Raw genomic sequence first — 21,151 nt, 5'->3', positions numbered from 1 at the left:
ATAAAAAAGGCGTTATGCTCCGTGTTTACGTTTGTTCGATTAACTTGGAGGCTTGCTCGTGCCTAAAAAGTCGCGCACGCTCCTGGCCGTGTGCACGTCACTGGGGTCCATTCCACGTTTCGCCAGAGGGGTCGCAAATGTGCAAAAACTCTGAATCTTGCATCGTGCCCCTTCAATGTAACTTGCACTTTGTGCATGAATAAAATTAGCATGAACTGAACCTCATCATGGAAAATACAAGAAGTCTCAGTCTCAGTGACTTTTACCGGTATGTTATTTTTAACCAGCCCTGCTAGTTACTACCATATTGCTGCTGTGTTACTGTCGCATCACAGGCACTGTTTGGAAAGAAAAGCTAAGGTATATTATTAAACCTTTGACAACTCTTTCTTTGTAAATATCTCACGTTTCAATGTGGGCACATGCGGCTTATAGTCAGGTGCGGCCTATGCATGCACAACATACTTTTTCCTTTAGAAATATACTGGGTGCGCCTTATAGTCCGGAAATTACGATAATTGCGCCATGAAATAAACAGATACAAATTGTATCCCTCAAGAAAAATCTGTGGGTTCTTCTCTTCTCTTTCTGGAATGACAAAAATACCAGATTTGATTATTTCTTTTTCAGGTAGGCCTAAGCTGTTTTTTACTCAGTGTCAGCGTCAGTGCAAATGATTTGTGATTTTTTGTATTTATTTTTTTTATTTTTTATTTTTTTTGTGAGCCACCAACTTGGATGACCAACATTTTCAAATTCCAGTCTGACATATGCCAATTAAAAATTTAACAGTAGTGTCTGTTCTCCCTTTGTGTTCCAGACTTGCGGGCACAATTGACTGACCAGATTAAGATTTTGGACTCCCAGGTAGAGGTGAAACAGCAGCAGCTCTCAGATCTTTCTGAATTTCTCCGCCGACGTGGCGATATTGAGGCCGAATACGCTCGGGCCCTTGATAAGCTCACAGAGAGGTTCACGCACAAAACCAAGAAGTGAGGAGCAGACATCTCATTTCACATGAATGCATTATCAGTAATGAGCTTTTCGGTGTGAGTGACGTTGCCTTCTCCTCTGCAGGAAGGAACAGTGGGGTCAATCGGTGTGTCAAGTCTGGTCTGTTTTGCTGACTCAGACCCGTTTGGAAAGTCGTGAGCACTCAACGCTGGGTGACACCTGCTGCAATGCACTTACACAGCGGTTAGCGCACAGTACAGAGGACACGCACCGGCTACACAAACGGGTGAGTGAGTGACACATAAGCCTTGGCTCTTTTTTTGGGGGGGATTCAGAGTTAAAATATTTAAACTTGGGATGACATGGCTTGTAGTTTACCCATAAATCATGATAACATAAATAGTTATTGTTAACCCTTCAAATTTCAATTATCTTTAATTTAATATTTACTATAAGGCCAGTGTGCTCAGGCTTCACATTATTAACACTGTATATACACTGTTTATCTCTTTTTGAGGGGGTTACAAAATTTTCGAGTTTACAAAATTCCTTAAAATCTTGAATATACCCAACCGTAATTTCGGAGTTAAAGCATCAGGAATAGTTTCAGATTAAAAATCATCTAGAAATCAAATTCCTATATTTACATTTTTAAAAGGAGTTGTGTATGGAGTAGCATGATGAAATGAATTTGAATTCTCTGACCAAAATCTGTTTGAATTGAAAAATGTTTATTCTGCAAAAAGTAGGGATACACCGATTATCGGCTAGGCCGATTATCGGTGCCGATATTTCGCATTTTGACAAATACCGGGATCGACATTTTTACAAATTTGAAGGCCGATAAAGCTGAATGCTTGTGAACATAGCAAATTTAGGGTTTTCATCAGAATTTGCAAGATGTTCACAGATACTTTTTACTTGTCGCAAATACATTTTGAACATATTCAGACAATTTTTCACTGTCTGCAAAGACCTTTTGAAACATTTTACAAACCCTGAAAAAAACCCCACATTAGCTTCAGGTACATTCACAATTTCGCATGCATTTGTCCCTCAGTGAGATACAGGGAACTTTTCATTTATGGATTTATTGAAATTGGAAATTGAAATTGATGATGCTGACACTGGGAATTCCCTACACTTTTTGTTTTAAAATATTTAAAAATAAATAAATAAAATAACAAGAAGAAATTACTGTATGTTGAAATTTTGGAAATTTATTTACAGTATTTAAAAAAAAAAAAAAAAAAAAAAAAAACTTTACTAAGAACTTTTTACTTTCTTAGTTTTTAATTTAGCGTAAAACATGCTGACGACCCTAGAAGCTCCCTGCAAGTTTTGTCATAACTTTTAAACAAAGCTGTCAATTCTTTACATGTTATTTTTTTAAAGTGTTTTTTGTTTGTTTTTTACGCTAATATTTTCTCTTTTGCTAAAAATGAATATTGGCTTCATTTTCAGCCTCCTAGACGACAAATAATTGGTTTCGGTATCAGCCCTGGAAAAAACATATCGGTCTATCATTAGTCCAAAGGTTGTATTTGTTTCATAATGAATGGAATCACAACACTATAAAATATTAGTTAGTAATTTGGTGAAGCTGGAATAGAGTCCATTTCACGGGATAAACTAAAATAAGAATATGGATGGATTAAATCGCTCCATTTTTCTCTGAGTTCTATTTCCTTTCGTACTTGTGTCCACATTGTTCAAGCCAGAAGCCCCCAGTCAATAAATAAATTTACCGTAGTTAATCTACAATCTGTCTATACATCATGTAATAGAATAGATGTTCTTTCTGCCAACAGAGCAAAGAGGTTGGAATCCAGATGCAGGATGAGTTGCTTAAGGTCACCACTGAGCTGCAGACGGTGAACATTTGATATCGTTGTTCTGCATATTAATAATGCAAAATGCACAATAAATTGAGAATGACCATGTACACTGTGTGTTACATGACACATGGCATGAAGGCCTTGAAGACATACAACCAGTACCACACTGACTGCCTGATAGCTGAAGGCAAACTGAAGGAAGCTGAGCGGTTGGAAGAAAGACACACTGGCAAGTCTGCTGAACTCGGCCTCGGCCAATCAGGAGGACAGAGGCGGAGCTCTGTCAAGAAGATGGAAAGATTAATGGAGAAGGTAAATCGCATGTGTTGCCCTCAGTATGAATTAAAAATATTTACATTGTGTGTTTATGGGAATGGACGAACAGATGTTGACATTATGTGCCCTATTTTCGTGCCCAGTGCAAGTCTAGTGTGAGGCACGGTCTAAATCTGTGCAGGGGAAGGCTAGATTGGGATTTGGTATTTTTGCAGACGAACGCAGCTTTTCATGCAATTAAAAGGGGCTTTTGCATCGTTTTGGGCATGCACAGCAAAATTGATTAGCTGCCAATTTATGCGTATCTTTTCAATCCCTTTAAAATCGGGGTGCGAGAGGCGCAGTGGAAGAAGGACCTGCAAGCAGACCTCCACGGGCAGATGATATAAAGTTGGCCTGGTAGTTACAGATCTGTGAATTGGTCACTTGCAGATCGCTTTCCACACAGATTATTCGTGCCAGCGTGTGATCCCCTTCCCAAAGGGGTGTTATTTTAAAAAATGTAAAAATACACTGCCTGTTTTCCCCGGACAGTGTTGCAACCTGGGTTTCTGTAGAGAGGGTAATAATAATAACTCATTCAATGAATTGATTTCTAAAACAATTTAAAGGGGTTGATGCACGCTGTTATATTCATGAATGAAATACTATGACTTCCACCACACTTGATCACGGAGCACAGAATTTGTCGCAAATGTGTTTAACTACATGCGCCAATATTTAGACATGGTTCCAGTTGGCATTTCGTTCAGTCGACTTTTAACCACCATATTGTCAAGTGCGCCAGCGTATGTTCAATGAAACACGCTCAGTATGCCAGAATGCCCACCATGGCATAGAGAAGTCTGCCAAATTTCCAAACAGTCAAAACAAGGTTTGCACTGGCACGAAAGTCAAGATATGCCCGTTTTTATGCTCATGTGCAGGTGTGATATCAATGAATATAGTGTCCAATTTGTGTGTATGATTGTTTGTTTACTGTATGTTATGTGGCCAATTGAATGGACAGTCATCTTTAAAGTACGTGTTTACATAAATGGAAAGTGAATGGACACACAGATTATTGTTTATGTATGCAGAGGCATGGCCGAGTGCAGGAGACCCAGCTCAAGTGTACTAAGGCTCGAAATGACTACTTGCTCAATCTTGCTGCAGCCAATGCAGCCATGAGCAAGTACTATCTGCAGGACGTCAGCACTCTCATTGATGTAAGAAACGAGAAACATTTCAGCTGCTCTTGCATCGTCTTCTTCCCAATCCATACATCATTTGTTCTTTACATTTCTCACTCAGTCCAAGGTCCCATTTTTTTTTTTTTTTTTTTTTTTTTTTTTTTTTTTTTTAAATCTGAGCCTGAAATAAATTTATGAGAATGGAAAAAAACAAATGATACAGAGATTTCCCACTCGCACAACATCAAAATTATTCATGCATTCTTTTTTCTTTTTTCTTTTTTTTGCCCCTGCTTATTCCCTCTTTCCCCTTTCCATGCTTTATTGCTACCTGTCTCCTCCGGGCAGTGTTGCGACCTGGGTTTCCATCCGTCTGTGGAGAGGGTAATGAAGTGCTACCTGGCTAGTAGGTGGCGCATCCAAAAGACGGAGGAGGCAGGGCTTAAACAGCTGGAGGCCGCAGTAACGTCGCTGGACCAGGGCGGAGACAGAGATGCACTGCTGCAGCAGCATGACTCCGCCTTCTGCCTTCCGTTTAGGTTTAACTACCACCCGCATGAGGGCGACCAGGTATAGTAGGGTTTCTGTGGCAACAAGATGAAACCTAAATGTTCCTCAATGTTGTTGATTATCTGTAATTCCAGGTGTGTGAGGTGAGTGCGGAGAGTCAGGTTAGGTACGAGATGGAGACCAGATTTCAACAGCTTCAGTCTCGACTCGCTGCTGTCACTCTGGAGACAGAGGAGGTAAGATGAACTTCATTATACCTACAGGCATTAGGGACCAAGCCCTAATGTGAATATCAAATATTCACCAATAATGGACACACCCACAAAAATGTATATAATTGCCCATGATAATAGTTTAAAGACTAAAGATACCCCAAACGTTACTGCCAGCCATTTTAGATGAATTTTGACTTTTTCAAGACCCCAAAAATATTGTGTTCAATGATTATACAGCATATACACCATATCTACTAAATGAAAGAATAGTCTCTCTGCTTTCACCAGGGGAAAAAAAGTTTGATTCTGCCTTTTCCCCTTTTTTTTTTATCAGTATCAAAACAAAGGTAGTTCAACAAAATGCAGCCTATCTCCGAGTGAACTCATAAACTGTGTTTATCGCTTATTGAAAACGGTGCAATGCTGCAACCTACTGGTGCTTGCACATCAGAAAAGTTGGAAACAGCAGCTTGACATTTTCATTGGCACCACATCAAACCCATCTGCGTTGAAAAACAAAATTGACAAGTACACTGATTGAAATACACCTAGTTACCAGAATATATACAAAGTTAGCTGAGGGAAGTCAATGTTGGTTTACTATTTGATGAGGGCTAAAGTAACCACACTATAGTTGAAATTAGCTGAGAATAGCTACTTAGTTCACAAAAGGTAAGGTCTATTGATGATAGCTTTATTTAACTCACAATAACTAAAATTTCAAGTCTAGCCTATAGTTTATTGTTAAACTATTAAGTTGTTGCTAAGTTGTTTTTTGAAGTTAGTCAATGATAGCTAAAGTTTCGCAGTAGCATAGGCCAGTTGACAATAGCGTAAATTTAGCTAACTGTGGCTAAAGTCACCAGACTATAGTTCAAGTTAGTTGACATTAGCTAAAGAAATGGCAATGCTAAAAGTTGATAGGATATACTCTATTTGGAGTTAGTTAAATAGACCTAATATTATTTTTGCTTAAGTACAGCTCAAGTTACTAGTTTTCTCCACTGTATGATCAGAAAGTGAAAATCAATTTCCTGATAATCTGTATCTCACCCAATCCCAGGTCAGTAAAACCCTCAAAGCAACACTCACAGCTCTGCTGGACTCTATGTGTGACAGCGACTGCAACACCACCCCCGACGTGCCCAGCAGCCTATTACATGAGCCCCCCGGAGCAGGCTCCGCCCAAAAACTTACCCTCGCCAAACGTCGAGCCAATCAGCAGGAGACAGAGACCTACTATTTTACAGTGGGTTATATGTATAGTACAGCATGTAGCCTACTACTTGTACAATTCACTTACCAAAATGAATACATTTTGTATCATCAACCTGTGTAAGTGCGTAATTTGTTTAAAAAAAAAAAATGCTAATGTCTTTCTTATTATTTTCCGTAGAAAGTGAAGGAGTTTCTCACCAGTAGTTCTTTGACATTCAAACTTCAAGCCAAACATGATCTACTACAAGATGCCATACAGAAAGGTATACTCTTATACAGTGGAGCCGCCAAATTTGGGCTCGAAGAGGTATTTGCAGAGCGATCATGTCAACTACTCGCATGTTGTCGGTATTGCTTGTATTCATAAACTTACAAACTTGTGTATCTGTGACTTTTACATTAGCATCAAATGAACCCTTTTCTATGGTGCTTGTCCTTATTAGAGTCACATTTACATTAGTGTATGTTTGGTCAAATGTGGTGTATGTAGTGTTTATTTAAATAATTGTGTTGTTCATATTGAAACAAACAGCCAGACACTTCCCTATGTCTAACTAAGTTGCAGTTCTTTTTCTATGGTTATCACTACAATTTTCTTGTTAGTCATTACTGGTAACCTTCAGTGATGGCATCACCAAAAAGGCAAAACACATTTCAAAAAGCCAAAGAAAAAGTAAAGCACATCAACTACATAACAAAAGCAAACATTTTTAGAAACTTGATCATTGTCTAACTTTTGGGGTCGAATTACTTTGGTGGTTCCACTGTACAATAGTAGCTTCTCAATAGCTGGTCAGGCTTTAAATATGTGAAAGATCAATTTAAAAAAATGTTTGTTTTTTTTCTCTTTCCTTCAGCTGAGGCCGTCAACACAGATCCTTCCAGGTACTTATGAAATGTAAACATAGTGTGACTGAGTGAGCTATGGAGAAATCGAGAGAGGAGAGCAGTGAGGACAGAGAATTGGTTTCAACATTGCCATTTTGAGCCAGTCTCGAACATACAAGTCTTTTTTTTTTTGGAATGGGGACTGCTAAACTTGAGTGTGACTAATAGCTGCATTTAGCAAGCATCATTACAGACTGTTCTAATATCCACAAAAAAAATAAAATAAAAAACGCCATAATGCATTTTATGTACTTCCCAGAGCTCAATGTGCTCGCTCGTTGCGAGTTCGGAAGTCCAGACCCATTTCCCAATTTTGCCACACACTCTTCAGCACAGATATACTCTCCTACATACAGGTAATGATCACGCGATCTCCAAATCCAAAAATGCATTTTCATCTTTTGATTTGCTTTTATGCCATTCGGCGTCTGAGGAGCTGATGTGGAATATTCTGGGCCCACCTCTGTGTGTACTGTCTGGTCATGCTTATAGCTTATTTATGGTACTCTGTCCTTCTAATCCATTTCCCACTTCTATCCGTTCCCCCTTTTTTTTTTTTTTTTTTTTTTTTAAAAGGGATTAAAACACACTTGAGTCTCCATTGCCTCCTCTCTCGACTCCTCAACTTAACGTGTGTGCTTATGTGCACTTTGCACCACTGCTTCGAAATCTTTCTTACGCTTATTTTTTTTTCATTTTCTTACTTGCTGTTTCTCTTTCTTTTCACTGCTGTGCTTTGCTTGGTGTAGAAGAAGAAGACGAATGTCTCGTACACAGGTACCAAACTCTGTTGTTGCTCTTAAGAAGCAAGGAACAATTAGGTCATTCTGTCAACCTTAAAATACACTCATAAGAAGGAGTGTTATGGTAAAAATGTTACAATCAACATGATTCATTTGTTGTTGTAATATTGAGGAATAGACTAGGAGTTGATTGGGTGCCTGTGATGAAAAAAGGGCCACTTTTCATCTATTTTTTTTTCTTTTTTAGCTCAACTTTGCTTATCTTAATATAGTAAATATGGATCATTGTTAAACAAAAAAAAGACAGCAAAAATACTCCTTTCTTATCTCCTAATGCCTTTTGAAGCGTTAAAGAAAGAAAATGTTAATAGTGATATCTATAAAGTCTTGTCAGACTCAATACTTTGTCACATTTTGCACTGTATTTCTGTCACGTTTCAGTTTGTTTGGGTTTTTGTTTTATTTTGGTGAGTGTTGGTTGTCTGGTGTTCCTGTCTTCTTCCCCAGTCTCGTTATGGTTAACCTTGTCCACCTGCTTGTGTCTTCCCTTCCTGGTGTGTACTGCTGATTGGTTCCCCCTCCCTGCTGTGTCTCCCAGGTGTGTCCTGCTATTGTCATTAGTGTTTGTATAAGGGAGTGGTGTTTGTCTCACGCGGGTGTGGGAGCATTGTCTGATGTTTGCTGTTTGAATGTCTAGTCACAGCGGTGTCTTTATTGCCAAGTCTACCAAGTCTGTTATTGCCAAGTCTACCAAGTCTGTTATTGCCAAGTCTACCAAGTCTGTTATTGCCAAGTCTACCAAGTCTGTTATTGCCAAGTCTACCAAGTCTTCCACGCCAAAGTCTACCAAGTCTGTTATTGCCAAGTCTACCAAGTCTGTTATTGCCAAGTCTACCAAGTCTGTTATTGCCAAGTCTACCAAGTCTGTTATTGCCAAGTCTACCAAGTCTGTTATTGCCAAGTCTACCAAGTCTGTTATTGCCAAGTCTACCAAGTCTTCCACGCCAAAGTCTACCAAGACTTCCACGCCAAAGTCTACCAAGTCTTCCACGCCAAAGTCTACCAAGTCTTCCACGCCAAAGTCTACCAAGTCTTCCACGTCAAGTCTAAGTCTTCCACGTCAAGTCTAAGTCTTCCACGCCAAGTCTAAGTCTTCCACGCCAAGTCTAAGTCTTCCACGCCAAGTCTAAGTCTTCCACGCCAAGTCTAAGTCTTCCCCGCCAAGTCTTCCCCGCCAAGTCTTCCCCGCCAAGTCTTCCCCGCCAAGTCTTCCCCGCCAAGTCTTCCCCGCCAAGTCTCTGCCTCACGCCACGCCAAGTCTCTGCCTCACGCCACGCCAAGTCTCTGCCTCACGCCACGCCAAGTCTCTGCCTCACGCCACGCCAAGTCTCTGCCTCACGCCACGCCAAGTCTCTGCCTCACGCCACGCCAAGTCTCTGCCTCACGCCACGCCAAGTCTCTGCCTCACGCCACGCCAAGTCTCTGCCTCACGCCACGCCAAGTCTCCGCCATGATCTGTGTCCACGTCCAGCCAAGTCTACTCCCCTTCCGTCTCGTCCAGTCCTTCCCTGTCATAGTTAATAAAGTTCCTTACATCATCTTTCCAGTCTGTCTTCCCGCCTGTTTCCTCCGCTTTTGGGTCCACCCATACCCCGAATGTAACAATTTCCTAAAATAATGACTTCATTTATAGTCATCAATTCATCCATTTTCCCAATCATTTAACCTCACAATGGTCGTGGGCATACTGGATCCTATCTCATCTGTCAATGGGCAGGAGGCGGGGTACACCCTGAACTAGTCGCCAGTCAGTCACAGGGCACGTTTGTAATCATTAATTTATATATATTTTTGTTGAAAATGTTTAAATTATTACAAAATGAATAATTTACAACCACTATATGAGAAAATATATAGACTAGCAATACATTATATATGTGTATATATATTTACACTACCTTCTTAATTTCACACGGACAGTGAATTAACGTTAAATGAGAGAAACAGTTACAGTAGATAGATATACAGTAACTGATACATAAATGGGTTGTGGGGAGCCTTGCTTAACCACAGCATTTCTCATCCTTGCTACTGCCCTGACAGATGAATGTTTTCCCCCTTAGCAACAAAAAGACAAAGCCATCATCATTTTATGACCTTCTGTAGCTTTTCCACCTTCACAATCCATTTATTCATTTTCCAATCATATTGTATATTTATTTGCATTTTTTTTTCCTTCATCCAAAGGCGTTTATTATGATCTTTTCTTTGTGTCCTATTTCTTCCGACTCTGAAATCCTCTTTCCTCTGCAGAGCTCTGGCCAGCAGATCCCTGTGGTGGTTGAAAGCTGCATCCGCTTCATAAACCTTCACGGTGAGATAATTTGCATGACTGGCCATAAACCATGCTGGGAGAGCTTCTGCGGACTTTAAAACGAGCGATGTAGTCATCATGATGTCAGCCAGCCCACTATGTTCTCTACCAGCATTTTGAGTTAGTCATATATTTTACTCCTAATTTGATCGTACTTTACTGTAAAACCAAATTGTTATTGTGAATCTTAATGTACAAGCAAAAAAAAAAAATATATATATATATAGAAGTGCATGTTGTGTGTGTTTGTTTTAGGTCTCCACCATGAAGGAATATTCAGAGTTCCTGGGTCACAAAGAGAAGTTAATCTGATCAAGGATGCCTTTGAGAGAGGTAGATCTGGAAAAGACAGAGTACATGTTCAATATGTTAATAAAATAATGATTTTAAGTAGTATTAACTTTGCAACTACTTATATGCATGTGTTTTGTTTGTTAATCACTAAATATTCAGATAATGCATGAAATGTTGACCCATGTCTTGAAAAGAAAATATTTTTCAAACTAAGAGAGCAATAAACAACACATAGTTTAGTTTATTTACATGTTGTATCACCAAATGCAGTGTTGGGAAAATTTCTATATTCTATAAGGGAGCAGGCCCTTTTCTGTTCACAAAACAATGTGCTTTGGGTTATGCTTTAATCTATTTGTAAAGTTGTGTTTATAGAGATACTGTGTATCACACTGTACATATCTGTTCATATTCTTCCCGTATAGGAGAAGACCCTCTATCGGACAGTGAGTGTGACCTGGACTCGGTGGCTGGAGTGTTGAAGCTTTACTTCAGGGGCCTTGAGCCTCCGCTCTTCCCCTATGATAGCTACTTGCAGCTTCTGGAGTGTGTCCGTAAGACCCCTCTTGATTCTGTGTTTTCAGATACTGATCTAGCTTGTGCTTCAACATTGTTGTTACTTTTTAATTCAGTACTTCTTAACCATGTTGGAGGTACTGAACCTCACCTACACGCATTCACTGAACCCTTCTTTATTAAAAGATTTTTTTTTTTTTTAACTCAAGACATATGTATAGGGTTGACTGTTGAACAAAATGAACAGGGAGAGCAGCCTTTTCATCAAATCTGGCTCTTGTCACCTTGAATTCAGAAAGTGCTATGTTCTTGTATTACTCATCTCCATGCATCTTAAAGAGGTTTTTCTAGATAGCTAGTTTGTACTGGATGAGAAATGCTCAACTTGGCATTATAAATCATGCAGTTAGGACGCTGACACCCATCATTCAACTCTATATTCATATAGCACTTTAAAACAACCACCGCTGTTTTCTTAAGATGGAACACATGGGCAGCAGATAAAATGAAAACAGAGGCCCCAGAATTCAACCCTGTGGAACACAATCCATTCCGTTATCCCTGCATATTCATATTGCAGAAATTCGTCCGACCACTTTCTTTTCTTGCTCAACATGGTTAGTATGAAGGGATTACAATAATAAAGAAATCACACGACGTACCTTCACAACAGCCACAAGTCAACTACTGAGAGCACCAAATTCTCTACAGCACATGCAGTTACACCAAGCAATGTAGCATCATCACCTGCAGCTAATCATGGCCAAGCAGGGCGTCTAATCATGAATCACTATCACTGAAGCCTTGGGGTTTGATAATAGTCGAACCCCGGTCAAGAAGCATTGTTGTAGTTAATGAAATTTGTCAAACATGATGTCCACCACCTTATTCGACATGTACTATAATTCCCAGCAATTGTTTAGACAACTCTCAAATCTGTCAAATCAAACCTGCAGCTACTATAATTGGCTCTTTGTGGCGGCAACTCCTGGTGGCTCAATATCACTTGCAGTGGTGGTCCAAATCCTAGAGGCTAATGAAACGACTCTGACACTTTATTACAGTCATGTGATTTTACATTTAAAAGATATGTTAAAACTAGTGTTGTCAAAGTTAATGCGTTAACTCATTGATTAATCACAAAAAAATATTGCTTTATTTATTAACACAGATTAACCACACTATTAATTTAATAAGGTAGCACATGTTGTGTTTGAGCAGTAAACAACTATATGCATTAAAGTAAAGCATTTAATAAATGCATATGACATTCAGAATATTTGTTCATGTCAAAGTATTGGGTATTTTTTCTCTATTTTAAATTATGCAAATAATTATTTGATTAGAAAAAGAGGATGAGCATGTGCAGTGGATCAAAAACTGTTGAAGACCACCTCATAACATTAAATGTTGAAAGACTTAACACGTAACAAGTGCTCTTCAAATTTAGTTGACAAAAACTGATGATAAAAAAAAAAAAAATCTTGATTGGGCGATTGATCAAAATTAATGTGATTAATCTGATGAAAACATTTAATCATTTGACAACTCTAGTTAAAGCTAAAATGATCAGACTCTACCAAGAAAGATTTATAATTGATAAAAATGTATACCCGTGGCATTATGGCCTTAGTCTCCTCTTACTATTTCTATTAGTAAAAGACAGTAGTGGCTGTACTTTTCCTGGTATTGAGCCAAATGGGTTAGTATCTCATCATTTTATTCTAATAAAAAGATTGAATGCAGAAAATTAAAGTTTATTTTTATTGTCTGATGTTGAGCTTTCCTCTTCCTTGCTGTCTTCATTCAGAAATCGAAGGTATGGCGGAGAAAGCGGCGCAGATCAAAGCAATTGTCTCTGCCTTCCCACGACCTCTCCAAATCGTAATGCGATACCTGTTTGCATTCCTCAATCAGTGAGTTAACATATTGCGCAGTTCAAACATATTATAGTGCTTAGCTTTTTGTAGTATTTTCTGCTATCTTTTCACAAGAGACACAACATAGGCATATTTGATTCTTTTTGCTGCCTGCTATTGTAATACCTTTTAATTTGTGTGTGTTCTCACAGCGTGACTCAGTACAGTGATGAGAACATGATGCAGTCCTACAACCTGGCAGTCTGCTTCGGCCCAAGCCTGCTGAGGGGGGTTGATTCGGATGATGCCGTTGCTCGGCAGCCACAGGTCAATGACCTTGTCAAAACCATGATCCTCCAGCATGATGTTATATTCCCCGGCCAATCAGAACTGCCAGGCCCCATCTACGAGAAGCACATGACTCTTGAGCAGGAATATTGGTAAGTGCTTTAATAGAAATGTGATTTAAATGTGGTTGTTCACTGCTTCATTTGGCCATTTTCTCTCTGTATGTGATATGTGTGGAGTGAGTGATGGAATTTAATATCCAGTTTTGAGATGGCTTAAAGTATGTAAAGCAGCTTCTTTTTTTGGCTTATCCTCTGGCTTATTAAATGAATTTGATGCCACATCAAAGGCTTTTCTGGGCCGCTTTGTGCAAGCACTGTTCAATTTGTGTGACTGCTGATGGAGACTCAATCATTCACAGTATCATTATTCTATTTCGACACTTCTCACTCTAAATGTTGTACTTCTTAATGTCATTGTCGTTTCCGAGAGATTCACACTTAATCAAAGAACAAAATGCTGCGTGTTTTTAGATGACTGATGACAGACAGCCAAACACTTATCAGTATCAGTATCAGCATCAAAAACTGACTTGTTCTGCAAGAAAACCAAATGTGAGACAACGAAGAGGAAAATACCCCAAACTCACCTTTGGGTTTTTGTTTGTCTCCAGTGAACCAATCACAGAGGAGGGAGATGTAGAGGCTGAACATCTGCCTAGTGAAGATGGTGAGGAGAACATACACATGCACACACAGAGTTACATTTCAGATATGACAATAATATAGCCTCTCTTTGATCCTTTTTGGAATTACATTTTAGAATATGACTGCAAATCATAAGGATTCTGTGTATAAGAGTGTGTGCTTTGTTTGTTTGTGTTTTTCTTTTTTCCATGTATTGCACGTACAGAATGGGAGGCCGTGGCGATGTTCGACTACGCAGCGAGATCCCCGGCAGAGCTGTCGTTCAAGCAGGGAGAACTCCTTCTTCTTCACAGCAAGGCCTCTTCTGATTGGTGGAGGGGCGAAGCAGGAGGGGTCAAAGGTCTCATCCCACACAAGTACATCAGCGTCTTGGAAGGGTGAGAAGCCTTTAGATTAAGAAAAAAGATCATGTTATGTTTGTTTTTCTTGTTCTTATATTTTTTTTATTTTTAGCAAAAAGACCAAGAAAGTAATCAAATGGGTTTCACTGGTTTTCACTCAGTGAAAGAGAGCACAGAAGTCAACACTTTCTGGTCTTTTAAAACTTTTATTTACATAATTTAATTAAAATCATGATCTACACTTTTTTCCAGATCAATTTCAAGCACTTTCATCATAATTTCTCAGGTTTTAGTATAACCTTGTATCTATGGTATATGCATGCTATTTGTATTTATATGCAGTAACAATCACCACCTTAAAGGATTTCTTTACATTTATAAATGATCCAAATTCTGTGTCATAAGAGGAGTTGGATCAGAAATGAGTGAAGAGCACATATTTTGTCTTCTCATCTGAAAGGAAGTATCATCTCATGCTTAAAGTTCATATTGTGAAAATAACATTTCTTGTTTCCTCTTGCAGGTCAGAGAAAGGGAAAAAGGATGAAGGAGGAGGAGGAGGTGGCGGCGGCAGCACTGGAAATCTGTCAGCAGATGATCCTCATACAGAGAGCACCGTTCGGTATAAACACACACATTCACATTTTGCAATGATTGACAAATAAGCACTTATTTTGCATCATATAATGACTTCATAACATTTTTTGTTACAACAAGAAAGTTGACGAGTCAACGAGTCATGAAATACATAATTAAATAAAAAAAAATTGGTGACTGCACTCAGGTTTGGCTAATTACACGTATTTATTCATTATATTCTAAGTGGAAACATACACAGTAGGATAATAAAAAACATTGCACCGACTGTTTCACCATTTGCTTGCAAATGTGGCAAATCTAAATAGGCCATACAGCTGGATAAGAATGCACCAGAGGATCACAGAGAAAGTAATGCGACATTATATTTTAAATTCTTCTCCCCATTTTACCTGGATTGAATGTTTAGATTAAAAGACCTTCCCATCATAATGGAACTGTTTAATATGTACGATATGGCCTATATTGCAATTGTTTGTGTGAATTTATTCTTCAGCCGTTATGCATATATATTAACACTACCATCATGAAATACGTTATGCATTTCGTTTGTCATACAGTATATTGTTCATGGACATTGTTCAGGTCAAAAAAACAACACAATGCAACACAATGTGGGAAATGAGTACGATATATTATAATATTTATTGGAATGATTTACTTTGCTGTAACACAATACATTAAGACAACAGTGATGCTGTAAGAACTATTAATATTGTTTTGTTTTTTTAGTTTTTTTACAGCATATCAAAAATGCTTTGCTCATCACAAATTTTGGACATAATTACAGGAGATGCAAATGTTCTGTTCCAACCAGAATTGTATCAGTCAAAAACTTCTAACCTTTCTTTGTGTGCTTTTCAACAGCATGCGGGTGAACAGTGATGGCGCGTCATTGCCTGGACGACAGAGAGGAAGTGATGGAAGCCCCGGTCGAAAGCCACCAACCTCCCCAGCGGCACGCCACCTGCCAGTGTAAGACATACTCACGCCTGACAGGTCTATAAAATGGACTGACTAAGAAATCTTGCATCACTTGAGAAGTAGTGTTCCTGTTATGAAATATGACGTGAAGCAGCAGTGTTCTGAAAATAAAATTGAGGAGGACCACGCACATTTATATGCAAGATCATTTGTGTTGGAAATGCCCAGGATGCTCTTTTTCAAGCTATTCTAGTTGGTCCACAACACCAGGCAGATGAGACAGCTGGATTTCATGTTATTAATCTATATGTAAATAAATTTTACTCTGATTGGTTCGCCGTTCTCCATCTGAATTTGGAAATAAACTTTGATTGGCAGTATGCCAAGTGTTCATAAAGACAGCTTTTTGATCCTTTGATGTTGGCTCTTACTTTCATTTTAAGGCAGAATCGCCCACTAATAGGGAACAGCATGAGCTAAGTTTAGACGGCCACGAGACAGGGTTAGTCTTACCTACTGATATGCTGATGCAAAAATAAATAACCATGAAAGCCATCAAAATATACCCTCAGGGCTCTATTTTTGTAAGCAGCTCAAGTCTGGCACAAGGCGTGGTATAAATCTACGCAGGGACCGATTAGACTTTGTTTTGGTATTTTCGCAGATGCACACAGTTTAGCGCAATTTAAAACAAGCGTTTATCACCCCAGGAAAAGTTAAAGAATTATTATTTTATTTTTTTTTGCCTCAGGTCTCAGGAACGAAGACACACGCTGGACACTGTGAGACAGGCAGGGTTCAAACCTGTGGACAGACCAGCATTTGTTCAGGCAGACAGGACATCGGTTGACAAGGTTGGTAGCTCAATTGAACTGTTTTCAGAGTCGAATAAGGTTTTTAGTTGTGTTTTTGTCATAATCTAGTTTTTATTACAAAATAGTATAAGTGCAAGATGATGTAGTAAATGTAGAACAATTTGTCATTTTAAATGCGCCATATCCTGTCTATGTCCCATTCTGGCCCCGCCCCCTGCCACTCAGGAGATGATCAGTCGCCAGATGAACTCTGTGTTCAAGGAGCTGTTGTCTCGACAGCCTCCCATGCAGCCACCAACCCTCGCAGCCGCCGCTACTCCTGCTGCCCCTCCTTCTTCCTCATCCACCTCATCCTCTTCTCCACTCTCTCAAGCTGCCCCGACTGCCAAAAAAGTGGGCTTTGGTATCCGAGGACGGGCCCTTTTCCGGCCAGTGGACTGACATACCCTAAAACTGGAAGGATGGTTTAAAGTATAGATTTAAAACTTGAGAATGAATATGCTGTCATGCATTCTGGGAAAATCTTGATTTATTTTTAGGATAAATGTATATATTTACGTCTGTGCCATCTCATTAGTGCCACATGGTGCTGTATTGCAGTATGTCTTGTGTGTTTTTCAGATGGTTTTAGTCTTCTTTTTTTTTTTTTTAAAGTTTAGACTGGTTTTGGAGAGTAAGGGATATGTTCTGACCAATATGAAGGAATATTAGGGCCATGCTGTAGAGGGGGGAAAAAATGTAAACTTTACAAAAATGAAGTTGGAAATTGTATTTATTATTTCTTTTTATAATAAACTAAAAGCAGACTACAACTTTATTCATCAAAAATTACAAGCCTTTTGTCATACATTGAAAAGAACCCAACTTTAGTCTGTAAAATAAAAAAATAAAAGTTTGTTTCCCCAAATAACTATCTATTTCTCACAAATCCCAACTTTATTAAAGACACCCGATTTAGCATTGCAACTTTATTCTTGTCTTTGACTGTTCTTGTGGTGATTTTTTTCCATTTGTATATGGCCTTAATACTTCTTCATAGATATTATTCGTGATGTGAAAACAAACTGGTTGGCATGCTCATGTCAGCAAACGACTGTCCTCTAGTGGCAGGTTTTGAAAAAGCAAATTCTGTTCATTATTGAAGGAGGAAACAAGACAGCCAATCTGAGGCCTGTGTCAAGGAGTGCCTCTGTGTTAGTTTTACTTTCATTCTTCTCTTTATTTCAAGTCTTTTTACGACATGAAAAGATGTTTGCATTGACATTGCTGTTTGCAGCCACAGGATGTCAATATATGAAATAGCATGCAGTGATATGACAAAACACACACAAACAAAAAAGCATTCCCTTTCATATGTGATACATGGCCGACAAGGCAAAACTCAGGGCTTTGCAGAGTTAAGATGGGCTGACTCAGGTTTGCCTTTGAAAGAATTAAATGGCTTTTCGTGGCTTTCTTCAAGCTGTGCAAGAGCCAAAACTGCCCTCGTGTCAGGGGAGAACTCATGTGACTTCGTCTGGCTTTAACTGTGACTATGGCAACTACGTTTGGGGAACTCACTCCTAACTAGTAACTACACTCACACACACTAAAATATATGTAAGTATAGACATCCACAGAACATGATCAAAAGGTCTATGATATTATCGACTTTGATTCCAAACATTTGAGATGGTTTGACATGCATTGCGACCCTCTTATTTTGACTTTTCATAAAAACATACATGTAATGTTTCGTTGTTTTACGCAATAAACGCAAACTTTTATTCTAAATCACTGTTTGATCATGTCAATAGATTTCAAGTGTAAAATTACATACTGTGTGTGGTGAAAGAAACTATGATGAAAATAAAAGATGGAGTGATGACTTTTAAAGTTTTGTCAGTGTATTTAATGATGTTTATACAGTATTACAGTGGCAGAAACACCTTATGAATATTAATAATTGTTTCTTGTTTGTTTGTTCAATTATATCAGTAATGTGAGTTTAGTTAATCTGCTTTACATTTCTGAGGTTCAGAGTTTGAATTTCAGCTCCTGCCTTGCTGAGTGCAGTTGTATGTTCACCATGTGTGGAGTTTCTCCTGGTACTACAGTTTTCTTAAAAAAATAAAAATAAAAAATGCACACAAGTTTCACTGAAGACTGAATTTCCCATAGGTGTCAATGATTGTTTGGCTTTGTGTATCACAGTCATCTCAAACAAACAAACAAACAAACAAACAAAAAATGTGTGTATTTGCGCCCTTCTTAAACAATTGTTGCTGCTTGTGCTCCCTTAATTCCTGATGAGCACTCCCACCTCACCACCCAATTCTAATGCCCACTTGTGTTGCAACCTGATCTTATGGACTCATCCTTCCATCCTCCTAAAATAAGCTCTGCCCACAAACACCCAGTGCACACCCAAGTGAGAAAAATGGGCATCACCACAATAGCACTTGAGCCACTCTGTGTATATATCTACAGTAAAGGTCTCCTTTCATAGGCTAAATCTGTCCTGTGGCATTTTGGATTAGTGCTCTCATCTCTGATACGAGATTAAGGTATGTCGGGCATCCTATCAACTGTTGATGCTGCTGGATATGTAAGACTAACTTCTTAACAGGCCTATGGATTACAATTTATATGTGTGTAAATCTGACACATGCACGTGGTTGTAGCCATCTTTAATTGAGCTTCAAAAATCAACTGCAGCAAATGAATGTGAGGCTTTCCTAAATACTCCAAGGCGAAAAAGAGAAAAATCCTCATTTCTAATTCTGATTGTGATCAGTTCCCTGCAGAAAGACCAAATTAGATGCGTCATTTCAAAATGAGCCTTGGCTATTTACAGATTTTGCTGTGACTCCTTTTTTAGGGTCTCGAGAACAGGTGGCAGTGCCACTTACACCCCACATGTCTGCAAGGAGGGTGTCTATGTGTCTGCATGCGTGTGCGTGCAGGAAACTCGACGGGATCAGATGATGGCTAAAATTTGGTGTGCTTGAGCATTCTTCCTACCCCTCTCCCTCGCAGTGAGGATGACTATGGCGATCGATGACTGTACGCTGGAGTGCCACATCAGTGACAGTGATGAAGATGATGTGGCAGGGGAACAGATAAACATTCCCCCTCCTCCTCCGGAGTTTGCATCCAAAGCCACAACTCCTGTGCTCAGTGCACATGCAGATGCTCCTCGCGCCACCCAGGCCGCGCCTCCACACGCTCAAACTGTCAACAGGGACCCTTATGGTATCAACCAGCACCTAAAGGTCTCAAATGTGTACATGTCATATTTATCTGGATGTATTGAGGCCTTTTGGTGCTGTATGTTCTTGCATTGTCTCATGTTGACAAATGATAACTCCAAATACAATTTCTGTTGTTTCACTTTTTGATTTTGTGAATTTTTAAAATCTAAAAGTAATCTAAGATATGTAAATACAAAAGGTTAATTGTGAGCAGAATCAACACATCAAATAGGCTAAACTGAATTATCAAATTAAACAAATAAAATATGTATACCTGTGAATATTATCTTGATCTTCTTCTCTGCTTGTATGTTGTTTCTTGTGTATAGGTGGTGGTCAGTGATATTCTACCAAGGGCAGAAGCACCTCATAGTATTGAGCAAGTGTCGCTTTACAGTTCTGTTGGCTTTGAGAAGACTCGTGTTTGGACGTATCGTTTCCTCTCCTTGTTGTTGGCTGTGCCCTTTGCTTTCCTCTGTGGCACCTTCTTGGCAATTCTTGCCTATCTACACGTATGGTATGATGGTAGAACAGTACATTATTTAATGCATGGGACACTGTCCTCTCAAGATATACAGTAGATGGGAGGACTGATGGATGGACCGATAGGGTGTGTAGATTTAGATCCACTGCAGATAGATAGATAGATAGATAGATAGATAGATAGATAGATAGATAGATAGATAGATAGATAGATAGATAGATAGATAGATAGATAGATAGATAGATAGATAGATAGATAGATTGATTGATTGATTGATTGATAGATTGATAGATCGATAGATAATGTACAAAGATAAATACATTAAAGATCTATAATTCCTTCTCCTTTTCTTTCTTTCTTAAGGTTTGTGATTCCATGCATACAACTGAGCCACACCTTCCTTCCCTGCCTGCGGTCCTTGATTTTTTGTGCTGTGAACAGCTTCATCGCACCCTTCTGTATGTCTTTTGCTCTGTGCTGCAGCCAAATTGCCATTTTTGTATCAAACAGACATTGGCATCAAATGAGAGACAAAAACATTGTATGACTGGAAGTGAATGAGTCAGTGAATGAGCAAGTGAGCGAAGTGAGTGAAGTTTTATGTCTGAGTGGAGTATGAAAAAAAAATAGTATTTATTTATAGTGTACTGTAGATTATTTAACACATTTATTGTCACGTTTATTAGAACTATCAATAAAAGTAAACTTAAAAAAAATATATGCGTATTTTTTTATCAGAAATTCCTCGAACGATAACAATGTACAATTTGAAGAAACTCATAACAATTTTTATTATTATTATTATTATTATTATTATTATTATTATTATTATTATTATTATTATTATTATTATTATTATTATTATTATTATTATTATTATGTAGTTTCTATACTATTTAATAATC

The 21,151-nt window shown here is 38.6% G+C and overlaps 2 protein-coding genes across 2 annotated transcripts in view; both read left to right on the top strand.

The window, feature by feature from the left end:
- Positions 1-18,404, top strand: part of arhgap4b (Rho GTPase activating protein 4b) — a 41,291-nt gene extending 22,887 nt beyond the window's left edge. The window contains exons 3-24 of the mRNA XM_077514785.1: positions 821-992; positions 1,078-1,240; positions 2,766-2,828; positions 2,931-3,104; positions 4,148-4,276; positions 4,589-4,810; positions 4,885-4,986; positions 6,029-6,214; positions 6,362-6,446; positions 7,041-7,068; positions 7,821-7,848; positions 10,128-10,188; positions 10,444-10,521; positions 10,908-11,036; positions 12,809-12,914; positions 13,070-13,297; positions 13,819-13,874; positions 14,058-14,229; positions 14,717-14,815; positions 15,658-15,765; positions 16,466-16,568; positions 16,755-18,404. Of these exons, the coding sequence (XP_077370911.1) occupies positions 821-992; positions 1,078-1,240; positions 2,766-2,828; positions 2,931-3,104; positions 4,148-4,276; positions 4,589-4,810; positions 4,885-4,986; positions 6,029-6,214; positions 6,362-6,446; positions 7,041-7,068; positions 7,821-7,848; positions 10,128-10,188; positions 10,444-10,521; positions 10,908-11,036; positions 12,809-12,914; positions 13,070-13,297; positions 13,819-13,874; positions 14,058-14,229; positions 14,717-14,815; positions 15,658-15,765; positions 16,466-16,568; positions 16,755-16,970 (2,708 nt within the window). The 3' untranslated portion in view covers positions 16,971-18,404. The remainder of the gene's footprint in view (positions 1-820; positions 993-1,077; positions 1,241-2,765; positions 2,829-2,930; positions 3,105-4,147; positions 4,277-4,588; positions 4,811-4,884; positions 4,987-6,028; positions 6,215-6,361; positions 6,447-7,040; positions 7,069-7,820; positions 7,849-10,127; positions 10,189-10,443; positions 10,522-10,907; positions 11,037-12,808; positions 12,915-13,069; positions 13,298-13,818; positions 13,875-14,057; positions 14,230-14,716; positions 14,816-15,657; positions 15,766-16,465; positions 16,569-16,754) is intronic.
- A 1,148-nt stretch (positions 18,405-19,552) lies between these two features.
- cav4b (caveolin 4b) lies at positions 19,553-20,793 on the top strand. The gene is made up of 3 exons (XM_077511824.1): positions 19,553-19,783; positions 20,092-20,279; positions 20,610-20,793. Exons 1-3 carry the CDS (start codon positions 19,553-19,555, stop codon positions 20,791-20,793), a joined length of 603 nt encoding a protein of 200 aa, XP_077367950.1.
- The last annotated feature ends 358 nt before the right edge of the window (positions 20,794-21,151 follow it).

Source organism: Festucalex cinctus, chromosome 2 (assembly GCF_051991245.1).
Source record: "Festucalex cinctus isolate MCC-2025b chromosome 2, RoL_Fcin_1.0, whole genome shotgun sequence".
Lineage (NCBI taxonomy): Eukaryota > Metazoa > Chordata > Actinopteri > Syngnathiformes > Syngnathidae > Festucalex > Festucalex cinctus.
Note: the sequence above shows the minus strand (reverse complement) of the source record. Positions and strands in the feature narration are given on the sequence as shown.

Excerpts from the sequence above, each read along its gene's own strand:
- cav4b (XM_077511824.1), top strand. The coding sequence starts at position 19,553 with ATGACTATGGCGATCGATGACTGTACGCTGGAGTGCCACATCAGTGAC. Across the intron at positions 19,784-20,091 it reads GTATCAACCAGCACCTAAAG|GTGGTGGTCAGTGATATTCT; the intron begins GTCTCAAATGTG and ends TCTTGTGTATAG. Across the intron at positions 20,280-20,609 it reads CTTGCCTATCTACACGTATG|GTTTGTGATTCCATGCATAC; the intron begins GTATGATGGTAG and ends TTCTTTCTTAAG.